We start from the raw sequence: 19955 nt of genomic DNA on the forward strand, positions 1-19955 counted from the left end.
GATTAGTGTCAATCTTACTTCAGTTTTCACAAGAAAGGCAGTCCCAGAAGTGTAAGCATAGATGGCTAATCTTATACACAAAGGCACTCTGATGAGTTAGATCTTAACGGAAATGGTAAGAAGGAGAAGTACTTATTAGCTCCATGTACTATTATATACGTGAAGGAGTTCCTGGCTTCTCTGTCTTGTTACACAGGGGACACTGGGTTTTTGGGAAACTGCTCTTGTTGACTTCAGATACCCTAGAAGCCCAGTTTTAGACAATCCACACATTGAAATGTGGTTATGGAAATCAACTTTTTTTCTTACTCTCCAAAACAATTAGATCTTTCTTAGTGACTTGCTATGTACTTCCAAACTATTAAGCACTGAAAGGAAACTATACAAGTTGATAATCTAATCACTAAAACATGTGGGGGGGGGTCATTCCTACCGTATTTTTTTTTTTTAAAGCTCTTTGCCATAGAGTGTATGTACTCACTGGACAGATACAGAGAGACAGTGAGAAGGAAGAAGAAATCACTCCCACGGAGATCCCTTTTGCTCCATTCTCTTCTCAGGACCTTAGACACACACGTAAGAGACGTACTTTCTGCAAGATCTAGCCTGGTCATATCACTTCTACACTACAGAATTCCAATCATAAAAACCCAGGGCAGATCTAAAAATTGAACTGTGTTACAAGATGGTCGATAACCTTAGTACTAAAATGAGACATCTAATCTAAGTTTAAATGACCTTTTAACTTCAAAAATCATTCCCTGGGACCAGCGGGTGGTGTAATGGCTATGTCGCTGGATTCCCATGCAGTTGACATCAGTTCAAGTCCTGGACCCAGTGGCTTAAACTCTCACTGGCAAGTGTACGTGCATGCCCAAGATCCCAAGAGGAGAATTGCAGAGTGTCTGATTTCTCACTTCCTGTCTCTGTCTTTCTGGTGAGCGCACACTCCCTATAGTAAAAACCTTCCCCCAAAAATCAATCAATCCCTAAATCATCCTAGATTTCTATTGTGCCATTTTTTGTTTTAAGTCTTGCCTTTCACAGCTGTACTTCTAGGGGTTACTCAGCCATACTAATGGGTAAAGACAAGGATGCAGGGACACATGGTACTTGGAACCTCTGGCACAGTGCTGTAGCCTCTGTCTTACAGGAAAAAACAATGACGGCTACCTATGGGGCAGCATCATTGAAAAAAAAAAAAAAGTCAGTGGTTTTTAAAAGCAAAGATTTTCTTACTTTTCTTTCTAGCCCCCACAAATCATGTTGCCACAGACTGAGTCAATGTTTGATGGGTTCCACCTTCTGAATAGTAAAAATGAAGAGCTGCTAGGTAACCAGAGTAAAACAAAACTACTTATCACTAGGTAAGCCTCGCTTCCCCCTTTGTTTATATCATTTCTATTTTCAAATTGCGTTTCTCTTTTCAAAAGCTCAAATTACATAATCTAATTCAGGCTTCAAAATCTATCTGAATAAAAATAGCTATAAAACATACCTGTTCACATATAAATTTTTCATATGGTCCACACAGCTTGTCCCTGAACTCATACACATATTCCTCCACTGCATTTTTAGCATCATTTCTTTCTTTTTCCAACTTATCCTGCATTATCATCTTACCCTGTCAGGAAACAGAAAAAGTCCTTAGTCATTTAATAAATCAAGTTTAACTTTACTATTTAGACTCTGGTATTTAAAAACACATACAAAATCATACAAAACAAATTCGTATCAACAGTTCCAATTTATATTTCATAACATTCTTCCCACAAACTCTCTAGTTCATTTTTTTTTTATTTTTTAACATTACACTATAAATTACACAGCTTTCACATTTCAGATTTAGTGCTAAGGGAAAAACCCTTAATATAACTGCTTAAATATAGTTTTGTTTTCTACGATGTAGCTACACAGATGCCTCATATTGGAATCAATACTGGTCTATGCATATGGTCACATCACTTTGCCACTACATTTCAAAACCAAAGATGAATATACTATCAATACGTTGTTAAATTCCTAATCAGTGCTCTCATCTCAGTAACATAAAATTGAATTTCAATTATTTCATATATTATTCTTTCATTGTGGGCTTCAAAAAAGCACAACATAGTTTAATGGAAAAATTATAGTCATTTATCTATTTCAAATATGGGTAACAGAGCCAAACGACTATATATTACAAAACAAAAGTATTTCATTTAAGTACTTACCTCTGTCTCAATATACATGTTTTCCCTAATTGCCAGACTAAGTTAGCTTCAATAGGTAGCTCAACATTCACCACCTTTATTTTGGGTTTTTTAGCTTCTGGAGGTTGGTCAACTTTCTTTTCATTTGCCTTTGGAAGGGGGGATTAAAAAAAAGGGGGGAAATTCTTAAACAATTCTTTAAAAACAATTTTTTTTTTTTTTTTTAACCATAGTTAATGATGACTTGGGCAAAAATAAAGTCCCTAAAATCATGAAGCGGGAAGAGTCTACTATAAGGTCATTTAATTCCTGTGCATTTTAAATCAGGACTATCATTAAACTTAAATACGCCATACCTTCCTTCGGGAATTTGCCCGGGTATTTTTCTCTTATCAGACTTAAACCTCTCCTGCTAAAGCTTTTTGTTTTACATACACAGATCTTAACATTCCAAACCCTTAAGTATATTTGTGAATCCCAGACGTGAAATGGCAAAATCATTCAGCTATTCATAGCTTTATAGTCACCTATGATAGATTTTTAACAAATGCTAACAAACATGTTGAGTTTGACTCAATTCCTGTAATATAAATTTTAGTCCTCATTGGAGATATTACAAACGCAAACACAGAAATACATCTTATTCCTATCATTCATATAAACAACTTTACAAAGTAAAGAGTCAATGTTTGATGGGTTCCACCTTCTGAATAGTAAAAATGAAGAGCTGCTAGGTAACCAGAGTAAAACAAAACTACTTATCACTAGGTAAGCCTCGCTTCCCCCTTTGTTTATATCATTTCTATTTTCAAATTGCGTTTCTCTTTTCAAAAGCTCAAATTACATAATCTAATTCAGGCTTCAAAATCTATCTGAATAAAAATAGCTATAAAACATACCTGTTCACATATAAATTTTTCATATGGTCCACACAGCTTGTCCCTGAACTCATACACATATTCCTCCACTGCATTTTTAGCATCATTTCTTTCTTTTTCCAACTTATCCTGCATTATCATCTTACCCTGTCAGGAAACAGAAAAAGTCCTTAGTCATTTAATAAATCAAGTTTAACTTTACTATTTAGACTCTGGTATTTAAAAACACATACAAAATCATACAAAACAAATTCGTATCAACAGTTCCAATTTATATTTCATAACATTCTTCCCACAAACTCTCTAGTTCATTTTTTTTTTATTTTTTAACATTACACTATAAATTACACAGCTTTCACATTTCAGATTTAGTGCTAAGGGAAAAACCCTTAATATAACTGCTTAAATATAGTTTTGTTTTCTACGATGTAGCTACACAGATGCCTCATATTGGAATCAATACTGGTCTATGCATATGGTCACATCACTTTGCCACTACATTTCAAAACCAAAGATGAATATACTATCAATACGTTGTTAAATTCCTAATCAGTGCTCTCATCTCAGTAACATAAAATTGAATTTCAATTATTTCATATATTATTCTTTCATTGTGGGCTTCAAAAAAGCACAACATAGTTTAATGGAAAAATTATAGTCATTTATCTATTTCAAATATGGGTAACAGAGCCAAACGACTATATATTACAAAACAAAAGTATTTCATTTAAGTACTTACCTCTGTCTCAATATACATGTTAAGAAGGTCTTCCCCTAATTGCCAGACTAAGTTAGCTTCAATAGGTAGCTCAACATTCACCACCTTTATTTTGGGTTTTTTAGCTTCTGGAGGTTGGTCAACTTTCTTTTCATTTGCCTTTGGAAGGGGGGATTAAAAAAAAGGGGGGAAATTCTTAAACAATTCTTTAAAAACAATTTTTTTTTTTTTTTTTAACCATAGTTAATGATGACTTGGGCAAAAATAAAGTCCCTAAAATCATGAAGCTGGAAGAGTCTACTATAAGGTCATTTAATTCCTGTGCATTTTAAATCAGGACTATCATTAAACTTAAATACGCCATACCTTCCTTCGGGAATTTGCCCGGGTATTTTTCTCTTATCAGACTTAAACCTCTCCTGCTAAAGCTTTTTGTTTTACATACACAGATCTTAACATTCCAAACCCTTAAGTATATTTGTGAATCCCAGACGTGAAATGGCAAAATCATTCAGCTATTCATAGCTTTATAGTCACCTATGATAGATTTTTAACAAATGCTAACAAACATGTTGAGTTTGACTCAATTCCTGTAATATAAATTTTAGTCCTCATTGGAGATATTACAAACGCAAACACAGAAATACATCTTATTCCTATCATTCATATAAACAACTTTACAAAGTAAAGAGATCAAAGAGTCTCAAAGTAGCAAATGGAATGATTCAGCAAAGGTTAACACTTTACTGTAGGTTTTTCAATGTGTGTAAATACAGGGCTAAAGAAGTAAGTATCTCCTGTGTTCTATAATTTCCCAGCCCTTTTCTATGATTTCTATTTCTACAGATTCCTACTAGCACAAATGACAGAGGACACAATTGAGAAAACAGTTGTACAAATGATAGCCAAGGTGTGTTTACACAAATTCTGGTTCTCTAGTAAAGTAAAATGAAGAGAGACTAGCTCATGAGGAACAATAATCACTCAGGGGATAACTTGGGGGAGTTATAAAAGATGTTAAAATCATAAGCACTTCATTGAAAAATTGGAACTAACAAGAAATTCAATGATTTCCTAAAATCATGGGACTAAAAACACGTTTCTCAGACTCATATTTCACTTTTCTTAGAAATTACGTATTTATCCAGTACTGTAAGCTATATGGCTAGTCAGCCTGCAGTTTCACGTCTTCTTCCTTTTAGCGCACATGAAAATGCTCCAATATATTGGCATGCTCTAACGGAATGAGCCGTAAGAAAGAAAAATGAATCAGATGACACCTATACCTAACGAGACACCGACTGCAACAGATACTCAGAAGCAAATGAATAATTGTACACATGTAATAGTTAAGTCTAGATAGGACTATCTGGCTGTATAAAATTAAACCAAGTACTGACAAAACCAGTATTACAAAATGGCATTCCAATGTAGAACAGATGAGGACCCCTTCCCAAAGAGGTAATGGATAATGTTCCAAAGGACTTGAGACTTAGTGGTCCCACCTAGGACTAAGCATGAGGTCCTATGAAATGTCACATTCTAGACAGGTCCTGATGGTCCCACAACAGTTAAAAACATGAAATTCTATAAAATGCAATGTTCTGGACAGATACTGATACTACTGGCATGAAGTCAGTCACTACCCTACATCAAGGGAAGTGATATTGAAATTAAGCTATTTTTTCAGGTAATTACACTATTATCATGTAACTTTCAACAGGAGAAACAAAGGTGGCTTTCAGAAATCAGTTGGGATCCATACCTCATATTTGGAGTCCTTGGGATTAATCAAGTGATGGGGAAATTAAAAAACTATTAACATTTTTACCTAGCAGAAAACCCATTCTGACCCCAAAGAACAATCATGTAACCTGCCTGAGGGTAAGGAACATGAGAAAAACCAAACTACCAACAGTTTGATAATTTACATACAACTTACACAGAAGACAAAATTCTACAAAGCAGAGGATGACCTGGTGTAACAATGGAAACTTCTCAATGGCCTCTGTCTGAACATGAATTTTAAAGGGTTGACTGGAAGTTCCCATTTTTTAAGACCCATAACACTATTTGATTTCCAGTATCTACTGTGGAAGCAGGGCAAGAGAACACTTACTCTGAAATGCAATCTGGCTATTATCAGACAACCATAATTAATTTACTTAAACTTGATAGATGACTTGAGAGGAGAAAAAAATGTTTACTAGACTCCTATAGCCCATGTATTTATCATCTGATTAAATATATGAAAACTAATCACACAGCACTGGGCTGTATCTATTTCCACCTCTGGCATTAGCAAGCTATCTCTGCCCTCCAGAAGACCACAAATTCTTTGCATTAGTCTCTTGCTTCTTGGAATGACAGTTAATCATTCCAAGAAGAATGATTATTGATCATTTAGGTCTAAAATAGAATATTCAATTCCCAAAGTTGAACTTGAGAATCTCTAGCTGGTTTTAGTTGAATAACACATAGAAAACTAGCAGGAAAAAACCCTACGTCAAATGAAATAACTTGGTGTTTGCTCTTAAAACTGCAGATTTAATGATTATCATTAATGATTACATGTTGCAACATTGTCTAATGGAACGAACTAAAGAGTCACTCACTTTGTCAGCATCTGGGATTTTGTTTTCTTCTGAGGTAAGTTCAGGTGAAGGGGGAGACTGTGAGGTTTGTTGACCATCAGTTTGTACCTGGGGCTGTGTTCCAGCTTCACTGTTGTCTTGCTGGATATTTTTCTGAAATGAAAGCCCAGGCACAAAGGATGTAGAAAGCAGGTGTACTTGTATAAATTTAAAAAGTTATAGGGCACCAAAGACAGTCCACTCAATTTCTGAAATCTTATTAGGTAAGGAGAAAAGGTACTGGATAAATGCAAAATACAAATACTTGAGGAGTTTAAAACCTGTAAGAAATTCTTTGAACGACAGTGGTTAATCTAGTTAAATAACATAAGTGAACATTTGATTGATGTGGTGACAATCAAGATCTCCCCTTTACAAAACTTTCACCTAACCTTGTACAGGCATTCATTCTCAAGAGCACAGGAAACAGGTTACCACTCCAGGACTCTTTCCCAGAAACGAGCTTCTGAAACCTAATTTCACCAGCAGGTATCATGACTCTCAACATATCTCTACTTCACCTTACAAAATGGTTATACAAAATGGCCAACCATCAGTTACTGGAAGGGATATCACTTCAACTTATAGATATTTCTAAAGACTCTCTGTGCCCAGTTTCTTTTTGTGATATTTAAAAGATCTTAAGATAAAGAATAAATGCAACCTGTTAACAATTCTGATTAAAAAATGTGTTAAGGAAAAGAAGGGAAAAAAACCTAAATGTTTTAACATTTTACTTTTCAGCAGCCTTGGATCCCCAATAAATCAGTGTTATGATCTTTTTTTGGGAGAAGCCTGAAACACAATGCTACTTTCTGCCCACTCTGAAGTCTCTCATATATATATATATATTTTAAGAAAGCTTCAAAGACTCTAAGGCAAACACTGAAGGGTGTATAAGCAAAGCATTTCTAATACTCAAAAGGTGCTACTAGGATTAAGAGAGTATACGACATTGAGTCATTTAACTCATTACACTGAAGAGCTTTGTCTAGAGGAGAATGAAACTAAGGTTTAGGATAATAGCACTGCTTAAATGTACTAAGATGGCTAACAGTAACCACAGGATACTACTATACCTTCTCATATCTTAACTAAAAATTATTATACTCCCCGCCTCTTCATTTAAGCTATAATTCTTCCCTAGAAATTAAACTGTAATAGTTGGAATATGTTGGAATATGTTCAGCTTCCTAAAATTGTTGCCCACATAGAACTAACACTCATGCTAATCGAAGTCTAAATTAAGACAATAGAAGTAACTCTTACTATACACACTTTTCCTTCCTCCCACAATATAGAAAACAAAGTAAAAAAACAAGTTCTCAGAAACCAAGACAGTTTTTCCACACAAAAAATTATAATATTCAGTTGAGATCTCACTAAATAATTTTTCTAATAATCTCTCAAAGAATTTTTAACCATTAATCAACATTTGACTTACCAACATACAGTGTCTTAAAAAAAAAAGCCCAAAGTAACTTTGCCTATTCTAATTACAATGTCATGTCATATACTGCATACTTCAAGTTACACAGAATTTAATAACAATTCACTAAATTCCAAGCTGTACTTACAATTAATTGCCAAAATTCTGATCAAAATTTATGAAGAAAAACATTTTAATTTTAACCCTTCCCTACTCTTCTAGAAGCTTAGAACTAAGTCAACTCTATATTCAAATACAAAAATTTACCCACAAACTTACTTCAGTGTCTGAGTTTTCTGGTGGTCTCTGATTTGGACATTCCATGTCTGCTTCAAGAGAAGACATTTCATTCTCCTCAGTTGGGACCTTCTCCACCATAGATGCTGTGGAGATGGTAAAAATGCCATGGGTGTTGACGCGCACCTTGACTTTCACTCTAGATTTTTCTCCATCTTTCTGTGCTGAAACATTCTGAACTATGAAGCGACCTAGAGCAAAAGAAATGGATAATTTTAGAACTGAACCTAAATTCTGTAAAGACAACAAATAAGAAAAATACAAAGGCTATGCAATGAAGTTTGAAAGTACTGCTATTCTAAAATCTCCCCATCCTCTCCCAACTTAAAAGTCTTTTAATACTATGCTATAAATACAAGGGGTCTTCAAAAAGTTCATAAAAATGTGTATTACTAAGCTATGAACAAATTTAAAAATTTTTGTGCCACAATAGCATGTATTTTAGTTTCACTATTTCATAATCTTCTTTAGATCTCTCATACAACGTTTCAAAATACTAACTAGTATACTTACAATATCTGAGATTACTCCACTAATTTATTTCTTCTGTGAAAGAAACAGGGAGGGAAGACACAAACACCCTCAATAGAGTCTCATCACACCAAGTTCTTCTCCCATTCCCTTCCCCAACCTTTTTGCCAGCCAGAATTGTGGGCATGCTTGACTGAACTCAGATTTGAATCCCCAGTCTTCCACATGGCTGCTAACATTGTAGAGCCAGTGACATCATGACCAGGCCAGGATAATGCCATAAAAAACTCCAAAAGCAAAAGTATTTTTTAACTGTTCATTGAACACTTACAAGGCAGACTCTGTGTGTCAGATGCTGATGTAAGGCAGTCTCTGCCTCCTTCTACCTATGTCTCTAGGTGGGTGAGAACTAGACATGAAAGTCTATTAGCAAGTATACAGCAGTTGAATATCAAGCACTTGCTGAATTTCAATGCTAGAGAGTCTGTTAGGAAATATTCTTCCAATGGAAGAATCAAAAGATTCTGCTCTTTTTTTTTTTTTGGAGAGGTTTTTGCTATAGGGTGTGTGTCTCACCAGAAAGACAGAGAGACACGGAGAGACAGAAAGCAAGAACTCACCCCCCCAGGGGGATGGTCCCACCATAATCCCTTCTCCTTCATTCTCCTCTCGGGATCTTGGGCATGCACGCACACATGTGAGGTTAAGCTGCCGGGTTCGGGACTCAAATCGCGATCAACTAAATGGGAGTTCAGCAACATAGCCATTACGCTAATGCTGGTCCCGACATTCTGTTATTTTTAAATGGGAGAGGTGAATCAAAACATCCAGGTGTGAAATAATTATTCATAAGAGAGTAGTTTCAAAGCATTACTGAGGAATGGTAGAGAATATAAACTTTAACCCAGACTGGATGTGAATCCTGGCTGCTACAAGTTACCTAACCTATCCATTCTTCTTTGGAGAATTAGGCTGGTTAAATGTTTACAATGAGCATATACTCCAGAACTAAATAGTGTTACTTATCACCTCCACTAATATTACTGATATTCCAGAGACCACAAAACCAAAAACAAGTATTAACTTACTATGTCCAAAACGCTATATGGGACTAACAACCTTTTATTTAAAATGCTTCTTATAAGAACACACAGGAAGCAGATTTAATTACCAGGTCACTTAAAGATGATGGACTATATCTTGAAAAGCTGTCAAATCACAAATTCAGGAATAATTGCTAAAAGATCTATTTAAAGAAACAGCAATTACTCTGAGGCATCCAACAATACTCACACAAGGGTGGGACTAGAAGACTGCTTTCAAGTATTTTCAGTGTTTTCAGTTTTGGTGAACATGAAAAAATCAGACGCCATTGTAAAGAGATGGTTGTATCTTCTGCACAATGGGGGGCTGGGGGGGTTAATACATAGAATCCAACCTATCAAAATTTTAGTCTAGGGAACCAGCAGTTAGCGTAATAGCTATGTCGCTGGACTCCCACATAGTCAACCACGGTTCATGTCCCAGACCCGGTGGCTTAAAACTCAACGCCAGGCGCATGTGCGTGCGTGCCCAAGATCCTGAGAGGAGAATGGAGAAGGGATTGCAGCGTGACCATCCCCCCTGGGGGGTGATTTCTCGCTTTCTGTCTCTATGTCTCTGTCTGTCTGGTGAGTGCACGTGCCCTATAGCGAACCGCCCCCCCAAAAAAAACCTTAAGTCTATATCCAATAACATATCCAATTTTCCTAAACAATAAACTCATGGAAGCTGTTTTAAAAACAAAAAAAACTTTTGGGTCAAAACACTTTAACCTTAATAACAAAGATACAACTGGCCAGACTGGACTCCTTCAAATCATTTCTTTATAAAAACACGTAGGGGAGGGAACCAGCAGTTAGCATAATGGCTATGTCGCTGGACTCCCATGTGGTCGACCGCAGTTCGCGTCCCAGACCTGGTGGCTTAAAACTCACGCCGGGCGCGTGTGCATGCGTGCCCAAGATCCCGAGAGGAGAATGGAGGAGAAGGGATTGCGGCGTGACCATCCCCTCTGGGTGGTGATTTCTCACTTTCTGTCTCGATGTCTCTGTCTGTCTGGCGAGTGCACACACCCTGTGGCAAAAACCTCTCCAAAAAAAAAAAACAAACCAAACACGTAGGGGAGAACCAGAAGGTGGTACAGCGATTAAGAAGACTGGGGCCTAGATCCCACATGGCCGACTGCACTTGACTCCCAGATCCAGAGGCTTGAAAAATGCACTGGTTGGGTATGGATGTCTGTCTGTGCATGTGTACCCAAAATCCCAAGACAATGGAGAAGGGACTACTATAGTATGGCCAGCCCCCCTGGAGGTTTCTCTCACTTCCTTTCTCTCTCTGCTTCTGTCTCTCTCTGTTGAGTATACATGTACAGCCAGCCCCCCTGGAGGTTTCTCTCACTTCCTTTCTCTCTCTGCTTCTGTCTCTCTCTGTTGAGTATACATGTACACTATAGCAAATTAAAAAATAAATAAATAAATAAAAGGTACTGGGTAAGGGCATGTCCTAAAAAAGACCTCTCAATAGTGTAAGCTATAATTCTTCCCTAGAAATTAAACTGTAATAGTTGGAATATGTTGGAATATGTTCAGCTTCCTAAAATTGTTGCCCACATAGAACTAACACTCATGCTAATCGAAGTCTAAATTAAGACAATAGAAGTAACTCTTACTATACACACTTTTCCTTCCTCCCACAATATAGAAAACAAAGTAAAAAAACAAGTTCTCAGAAACCAAGACAGTTTTTCCACACAAAAAATTATAATATTCAGTTGAGATCTCACTAAATAATTTTTCTAATAATCTCTCAAAGAATTTTTAACCATTAATCAACATTTGACTTACCAACATACAGTGTCTTAAAAAAAAAAGCCCAAAGTAACTTTGCCTATTCTAATTACAATGTCATGTCATATACTGCATACTTCAAGTTACACAGAATTTAATAACAATTCACTAAATTCCAAGCTGTACTTACAATTAATTGCCAAAATTCTGATCAAAATTTATGAAGAAAAACATTTTAATTTTAACCCTTCCCTACTCTTCTAGAAGCTTAGAACTAAGTCAACTCTATATTCAAATACAAAAATTTACCCACAAACTTACTTCAGTGTCTGAGTTTTCTGGTGGTCTCTGATTTGGACATTCCATGTCTGCTTCAAGAGAAGACATTTCATTCTCCTCAGTTGGGACCTTCTCCACCATAGATGCTGTGGAGATGGTAAAAATGCCATGGGTGTTGACGCGCACCTTGACTTTCACTCTAGATTTTTCTCCATCTTTCTGTGCTGAAACATTCTGAACTATGAAGCGACCTAGAGCAAAAGAAATGGATAATTTTAGAACTGAACCTAAATTCTGTAAAGACAACAAATAAGAAAAATACAAAGGCTATGCAATGAAGTTTGAAAGTACTGCTATTCTAAAATCTCCCCATCCTCTCCCAACTTAAAAGTCTTTTAATACTATGCTATAAATACAAGGGGTCTTCAAAAAGTTCATAAAAATGTGTATTACTAAGCTATGAACAAATTTAAAAATTTTTGTGCCACAATAGCATGTATTTTAGTTTCACTATTTCATAATCTTCTTTAGATCTCTCATACAACGTTTCAAAATACTAACTAGTATACTTACAATATCTGAGATTACTCCACTAATTTATTTCTTCTGTGAAAGAAACAGGGAGGGAAGACACAAACACCCTCAATAGAGTCTCATCACACCAAGTTCTTCTCCCATTCCCTTCCCCAACCTTTTTGCCAGCCAGAATTGTGGGCATGCTTGACTGAACTCAGATTTGAATCCCCAGTCTTCCACATGGCTGCTAACATTGTAGAGCCAGTGACATCATGACCAGGCCAGGATAATGCCATAAAAAACTCCAAAAGCAAAAGTATTTTTTAACTGTTCATTGAACACTTACAAGGCAGACTCTGTGTGTCAGATGCTGATGTAAGGCAGTCTCTGCCTCCTTCTACCTATGTCTCTAGGTGGGTGAGAACTAGACATGAAAGTCTATTAGCAAGTATACAGCAGTTGAATATCAAGCACTTGCTGAATTTCAATGCTAGAGAGTCTGTTAGGAAATATTCTTCCAATGGAAGAATCAAAAGATTCTGCTCTTTTTTTTTTTTTGGAGAGGTTTTTGCTATAGGGTGTGTGTCTCACCAGAAAGACAGAGAGACACGGAGAGACAGAAAGCAAGAACTCACCCCCCCAGGGGGATGGTCCCACCATAATCCCTTCTCCTTCATTCTCCTCTCGGGATCTTGGGCATGCACGCACACATGTGAGGTTAAGCTGCCGGGTTCGGGACTCAAATCGCGATCAACTAAATGGGAGTTCAGCAACATAGCCATTACGCTAATGCTGGTCCCGACATTCTGTTATTTTTAAATGGGAGAGGTGAATCAAAACATCCAGGTGTGAAATAATTATTCATAAGAGAGTAGTTTCAAAGCATTACTGAGGAATGGTAGAGAATATAAACTTTAACCCAGACTGGATGTGAATCCTGGCTGCTACAAGTTACCTAACCTATCCATTCTTCTTTGGAGAATTAGGCTGGTTAAATGTTTACAATGAGCATATACTCCAGAACTAAATAGTGTTACTTATCACCTCCACTAATATTACTGATATTCCAGAGACCACAAAACCAAAAACAAGTATTAACTTACTATGTCCAAAACGCTATATGGGACTAACAACCTTTTATTTAAAATGCTTCTTATAAGAACACACAGGAAGCAGATTTAATTACCAGGTCACTTAAAGATGATGGACTATATCTTGAAAAGCTGTCAAATCACAAATTCAGGAATAATTGCTAAAAGATCTATTTAAAGAAACAGCAATTACTCTGAGGCATCCAACAATACTCACACAAGGGTGGGACTAGAAGACTGCTTTCAAGTATTTTCAGTGTTTTCAGTTTTGGTGAACATGAAAAAATCAGACGCCATTGTAAAGAGATGGTTGTATCTTCTGCACAATGGGGGGCTGGGGGGGTTAATACATAGAATCCAACCTATCAAAATTTTAGTCTAGGGAACCAGCAGTTAGCGTAATAGCTATGTCGCTGGACTCCCACATAGTCAACCACGGTTCATGTCCCAGACCCGGTGGCTTAAAACTCAACGCCAGGCGCATGTGCGTGCGTGCCCAAGATCCTGAGAGGAGAATGGAGAAGGGATTGCAGCGTGACCATCCCCCCTGGGGGGTGATTTCTCGCTTTCTGTCTCTATGTCTCTGTCTGTCTGGTGAGTGCACGTGCCCTATAGCGAACCGCCCCCCCAAAAAAAACCTTAAGTCTATATCCAATAACATATCCAATTTTCCTAAACAATAAACTCATGGAAGCTGTTTTAAAAACAAAAAAAACTTTTGGGTCAAAACACTTTAACCTTAATAACAAAGATACAACTGGCCAGACTGGACTCCTTCAAATCATTTCTTTATAAAAACACGTAGGGGAGGGAACCAGCAGTTAGCATAATGGCTATGTCGCTGGACTCCCATGTGGTCGACCGCAGTTCGCGTCTCAGACCTGGTAGCTTAAAACTCACGCCGGGCGCGTGTGCATGCGTGCCCAAGATCCCGAGAGGAGAATGGAGGAGAAGGGATTGCGGCATGACCATCCCCTCTGGGTGGTGATTTCTCACTTTCTGTCTCGATGTCTCTGTCTGTCTGGCGAGTGCACACACCCTGTGGCAAAAACCTCTCCAAAAAAAAAAAACAAACCAAACACGTAGGGGAGAACCAGAAGGTGGTACAGCGATTAAGAAGACTGGGGCCTAGATCCCACATGGCCGACTGCACTTGACTCCCAGATCCAGAGGCTTGAAAAATGCACTGGTTGGGTATGGATGTCTGTCTGTGCATGTGTACCCAAAATCCCACGACAATGGAGAAGGGACTACTATAGTATGGCCAGCCCCCCTGGAGGTTTCTCTCACTTCCTTTCTCTCTCTGCTTCTGTCTCTCTCTGTTGAGTATACATGTACACTATAGCAAATTAAAAAATAAATAAATAAATAAAAGGTACTGGGTAAGGGCATGTCCTAAAAAAGACCTCTCAATAGTGGCAAATTTTATCTCCGACTGGGAAAGAGTTACTATAAGTAAAAGTAGACAGTGTCAAATGTCCCAAAGAAAATTGTACCAAAAAAATACTATGAGAATATATATGATTATAATACAAAGGAACATTTGTCAGGTAGCTTTGCAACAGTCTCTGACATGGATTTACATTAGAAGTAACATCCTGAAGATAAAATTCCAACCAGAACAGTTAGCATGCAAAGCAGTCAGTAGTCTTTAAAGTATAGACTATATCGCAATATAAAACATACCAATGTGTTTCTGGGTATTAATATTTGGAAATAAGAGCAGAATAAGTCATTTCATCTCTATAGGCCAGAGGTCCCCAACCCAGGGTCAAAGAATGGTACTGGTCCTTGGTCTGTTAAGAAACCGGCTGCATGGCAGGAGGTGAGTGGTAGACGAGAGGGCAGAGCTTCATCTGTATTTAGAGCTCCTTCCCACTGCTCACGTTACCGCCTGAGCTCCACTTCCTGTCAGATCAGTGGAAGCATTATCAACAGATTCATACAGTAGTACGAACCCTATCGTGAGCTGTGCATGTGAGGGAACTAGGCTGTAAGCTTCTTACATGAGACTCTTATGCTTCCATTGATCTGACAGGAGGCAGAGCTCAGGTGGTGATGCTGGCGCTGAGAAGCAGCAGCAAATATCACATTACGGTGAGCTGCATTTAATTATTTCATTATATATTACAATGTAATACTTACACACCCCCTCCCAAAAAAAAACCCCAACTATCACAGAACTGGTCCCTGATGCAAAAATTGGGGACCGCTGACATAAGCCATCAGTGAAATGAAGAGATTCCTCCATCACTATGAAGTAGAAAATGTCTTGATATGAAATTATTTTCCACATGACATTACTCAGAAAAATATTTAAATGCATATATTGTATGATAAGCTAAGCCTTAACCTAAAAGTACAAAATATATACCATTAACTGCTTACCTATCTTTGCTTCTGGATATGGAACTCCTTGAGGATCAGAATAGAAAGCCTCTAGCTCAAACGGCCCCCTCCTCAAGAAAGTGAGGACTTTTGAGAAAGGAGCAGCATGGTTTCGGCTGAACACTTCATGAACCCTAGAGGAAAGGAAAAGGCCTTCAGTAGATCAAGTACTTAAGCTGACTGTGCTACACAAACAGAAATGAGACATTCTAAAATCTTTATTGATTCTAGCTCAGCATTGACAGTACTAAAATGAGACAATATTTTGGTAGGTTTGGTTGAAGGATCCAGGTATTCACACTACCATGGAAGTCACTTGTTAATTTTACTTTTTTATATTAAAATATAGAATCTAAAAGTTCTTTTCTGCTACATACCCTTCAGTATCTTCTGAATCATGGTTCCAAACCAGAGATATTGGAAAAGGAACTGCATCAGTGACAGAAAACTCTCTAACCTTAAAGGCCGGGGAAAGGATTGCACACTTAAAAAGAAAAAGAAACAAACAAAAAGAAAATCATTAGTACATGAACAGTTTCCACATGTTTTAATATAAAATGCAATTTTGGAGACCAGCAGGTGGCACGGTGGTTAAGGTGCTAGACTCCCATATGGTTGACCATGACTTTCTATCTGTCTGTCTGGTGAATGTTCATGCTCTAGAGGAAATTAAAAATAATGATGATGATAAATAAGGTTAAATAGTTCTTTTAACAAATGAAATTCTGATGGGTAATGGGATTGGTAGCGTTTTTCGTTTGCTTTTTAAAGAAAGATTTTTGCTATAGGGCACATGCTATGGGCTGGCAAGAGACACAGGAAGACAGAAAGTGAGAAACCATCCCCCAGGGGATTGCCATGCTGCAATCCCTTCTCCTCCATTCTCCTCTTTGGATTTTGAGCATGCACACACATGTGCCAGGTGTATGAGGTCTGGGCCCAAGATTTGAATCACAGTTGGACATGAGGGCATCCAGCAGTGTAACCATTATGCCACCTGCTGGTCTCAGGATTGGTAAGTTTAACTCAAATTCAAAAACTGCTTAAAATAGGGACCAGCAGGTGGCATGGTAGTAAAGATGCTGGACATTCCCACATGGCTGACTGCGGTTGGTGTCTTGGACCTGGTGGCTTACTTTCTCACTTTCTAACTCTGTGTCTCTCTTTGGTCATACTAAAATAAATGAATGAGTAAACAAAATTAAAATAATTCTTTTAAAAAAATGTTTAAAATATATCTCACCTTAGGTATAAAGAATTTATTTACTGTCTAAATACTATGCCAAACACTGGACTGAAAGTCAAATAATATAAGGAAATTGAGGAAAAACACTGGTCTTTCTAGAAATGCCTTGCCTGGACTGGTTTTAACTGAATTTTACCAGCTCTAAATGTGTATACATACAGCCATGAACAGCTGTGTCCACAATACTTTTTAACTGTGTAACAAAGTACAAACAAATAAACATAAAATACCATTTTCAAGTAGTTTTGTACATGAAGAAAGCAATGGTAAATTCAATTTAGGAAGAAAACACCTGATAAATGGAAAATTCATTATTTAGGTACAGCACATAAATAACTAAATAGGGACCAGCAGTTGGTATAATGGCTGTGTCACTAACTCCCATGTAACTGACCATGGTTCGAGTCCCAGACCTGGTGGCTTGAACTCACACCACGCACGTGCGCATGCATGCCCAGGATCCCAAGAGGAGAATGGACAAGGGATTGCGGTGTGGCCATCCTCCCAGGGTGGCGGGGGGAGGGGTGATTTCTCACTTTCTGTCTCTGTCTCACTCAAGTCTTTCTGGTGAGTGCATGCGCCCTATAGCAAAAACCTCTCCAAAAAACAAATGAATAAATATTGACTAAATAGAAGACTAAAATGAATAGACCAAAAGAGAGAGAGGAAAAAAAACAATTCATATTATTAGAATAGGATTCTTCAAAAGATGCACCAAACTTATTTCACCCTCTGAAGAAATAATAATCTTCCCAGTATTTGGGAGAATCAGAGAGTTAGTTAAGACGCTATATTCTATCAGGAAGGAAAATACAAAAACAAAAACCTCACAAAACAAAATGGGCTCCAAAAGCCAGCCAATGGAAAAGTGGCAAAGGTGGAAGGATCTTTCCATACAGCCAACAGCCTTGTTTGAGTGCCTAGCAGCTTGGAACACAAGGGGTGTGTGTGCATTTGTGCGCAAAGTCCCAAGATGGGGGGAAATGGAAGAGAAGGGACTACAGCATGACATTCCCCTACACAAGGTTACTTTTTCACCCCCTCTCCCCAAGTCTCTGAGATGGGTTTACACATCTTCTGGCAAATTTGGAAAAAAAGATTAAAAATATATTAGGTAATGAGAATGTATGGATTATACTACTACTAATCAATGCTACACATTCTTCCTTTCTAATTTTAGTAACTAGTTTTATTTGTTGTTTATTATTATTACTATTGAGAGCAAGAAAGTGAGAAAGCAAGCTGCCAGAGGTCCATAACTCAAACTGCAATAGGCCACATGGGAGTTCAGTGCTCCAACCACACCACCCGTTACCCCGTTCTTCCTTTGTTTTTGTTTGTTTTTAAAAAGAGACAGATTTTTGCTGTAGGGAGCGTGCATTCGCCAGCCAGAGAGGGACAGAAAGTGAGAAATCACTCCCAAGGGGGATTCCACAATCCCTTTTCCTCCATTCTCCTCTCATGATTTTGGGCATGCATGCACATACACCCGGCAGGGAGTTTTAAGTCACCAAGTCCAGGACTCAAACCATGGTTGATTATGTGAGAGTTCAGCAACATAACCATTACACTATCCACTGGTCCCCCAGCCTCCCTTTTTAAAAATAAAAAAGTAATCAGTCTAAATATCTTTGTCTAGAATCTCTTTTGATTTTTAAAAAGTTACTAACTAGGTCAAAATTCAAACATATTAACTTGAAATTTTATCTAGGCTTTGATTAAGAATATCCCAAATATAGGGACCAGCAGATGGGGAGGTGGTTAAGGGTGCTGGACTCCCAAATGGCCTAACGCAATTCAAGTCCTGGACCTGGAGGCTTGCTTTCTCACTCCCCCACCACTCTCTCTTTGTTCAAATTAAAATAAATAAGTAAATAAAGCAAGCTAAATAAAATATTTTTTCTAAAAATCCTAAATATAAACTAGTTATTATTTTTTCACTCTTAACTTCTAGATACAATGCTTCTGTTTTCACCATGCATTAAATCTACGCTTCTGCAATGCCTTATTTGATAAGGAGGTTAAAAATCAATTTGTGAAAAGAGAGGGCTACCTGATTTCTAAAACCATCTGTTAATACTCTTAACCCTGCACATTTTCCCCCAAATCAATTCCTTATTACACTAAGATTACTATTCTAATCTCCTATGTTCTTTGTAACCTGCACTGCAGTTTTATAGCTGTTTTTTTCCTGTGATCCCTCAGAATCATGCCTGTTCCTAATCCCCAGTTTCAAAAACACCAGCTTGGTAGTTTTCTTCTTAAATTTACTGGGTCTTCCGGACCTGAACATCCTTGTCTCCCCATTGTCTGAAAGAACTTGCTTTTACAGTAATACTTCCTGCTATCAGATCAGGCATAGAGCTCTGTGCATATTAACTCACTAGGATGTCACGAAGTGGAAACTTGAAAGAATGTGCAGGGAGAGAAGGCAGGGCTGAAAGAAGTACCTGTAATGCACATCCTCTGGCTACTGCTTCATCTGCATTGAGTGTTGTGCTAATATCTTTTCCAAAGAATCTGGCAATTTTTTCTTTCACAGCTGGAATGCGTGTGGTGCCTCCAACTATCTCAACAGCACTCACATCTTCTACTTTGAGTTGCGTTTGTTCCATCAATGAGTAAAGGGGTATTTCTATCTTTTGCAGGAGGTCAGCACAAAGTTCTTCAAATTGTGACCTTGGTAAATGAAAGGAACACTTTATAAACTTAGAAAAATTATTTTAAAACTGATATCCTATTCTACTTTTAAAAAGAATAATTATCAATTCAATGCATCTCAAGATTTTTTTTTCCCTAAAACACCTGGATCCCACATAGGTGAAGTTTTGCAATTTGTGGCCATTTTCTCATTTTTTAAATAAATATACAAACCAAACACAGGTGAGAAAGCCAGTTCTACTGATATTACTGGAATAAATTACTTTCATGTTCTTAATATTGCCTTTTACCTTCTAAATGTTTTATGTGATCTCTTTCCACT

General features: G+C 37.5%; 1 protein-coding gene across 2 annotated transcripts in view; it reads right to left on the reverse strand.

The window, feature by feature from the left end:
- The window catches only part of HSPH1 (heat shock protein family H (Hsp110) member 1), a 33482-nt gene that overhangs the window by 3257 nt on the left and 10270 nt on the right, over positions 1-19955 (reverse strand). For both annotated transcript variants that reach the window (XM_027775678.1, XM_027775677.1), the window contains exons 8-14: positions 19423-19651; positions 16104-16210; positions 15727-15860; positions 11774-11982; positions 6407-6538; positions 3813-3950; positions 3095-3220 (exon numbers count right to left, since the gene is read on the reverse strand). In XM_027775678.1, coding sequence (XP_027631479.1) covers positions 3095-3220; positions 3813-3950; positions 6407-6538; positions 11774-11982; positions 15727-15860; positions 16104-16210; positions 19423-19651 — 1075 coding nt within the window. The remainder of the gene's footprint in view (positions 1-3094; positions 3221-3812; positions 3951-6406; positions 6539-11773; positions 11983-15726; positions 15861-16103; positions 16211-19422; positions 19652-19955) is intronic.

The sequence above is a fragment of the Tupaia chinensis genome, unplaced genomic scaffold, assembly GCF_000334495.1.
Source record: "Tupaia chinensis unplaced genomic scaffold, TupChi_1.0 Scaffold000597_1, whole genome shotgun sequence".
NCBI lineage: Eukaryota > Metazoa > Chordata > Mammalia > Scandentia > Tupaiidae > Tupaia > Tupaia belangeri.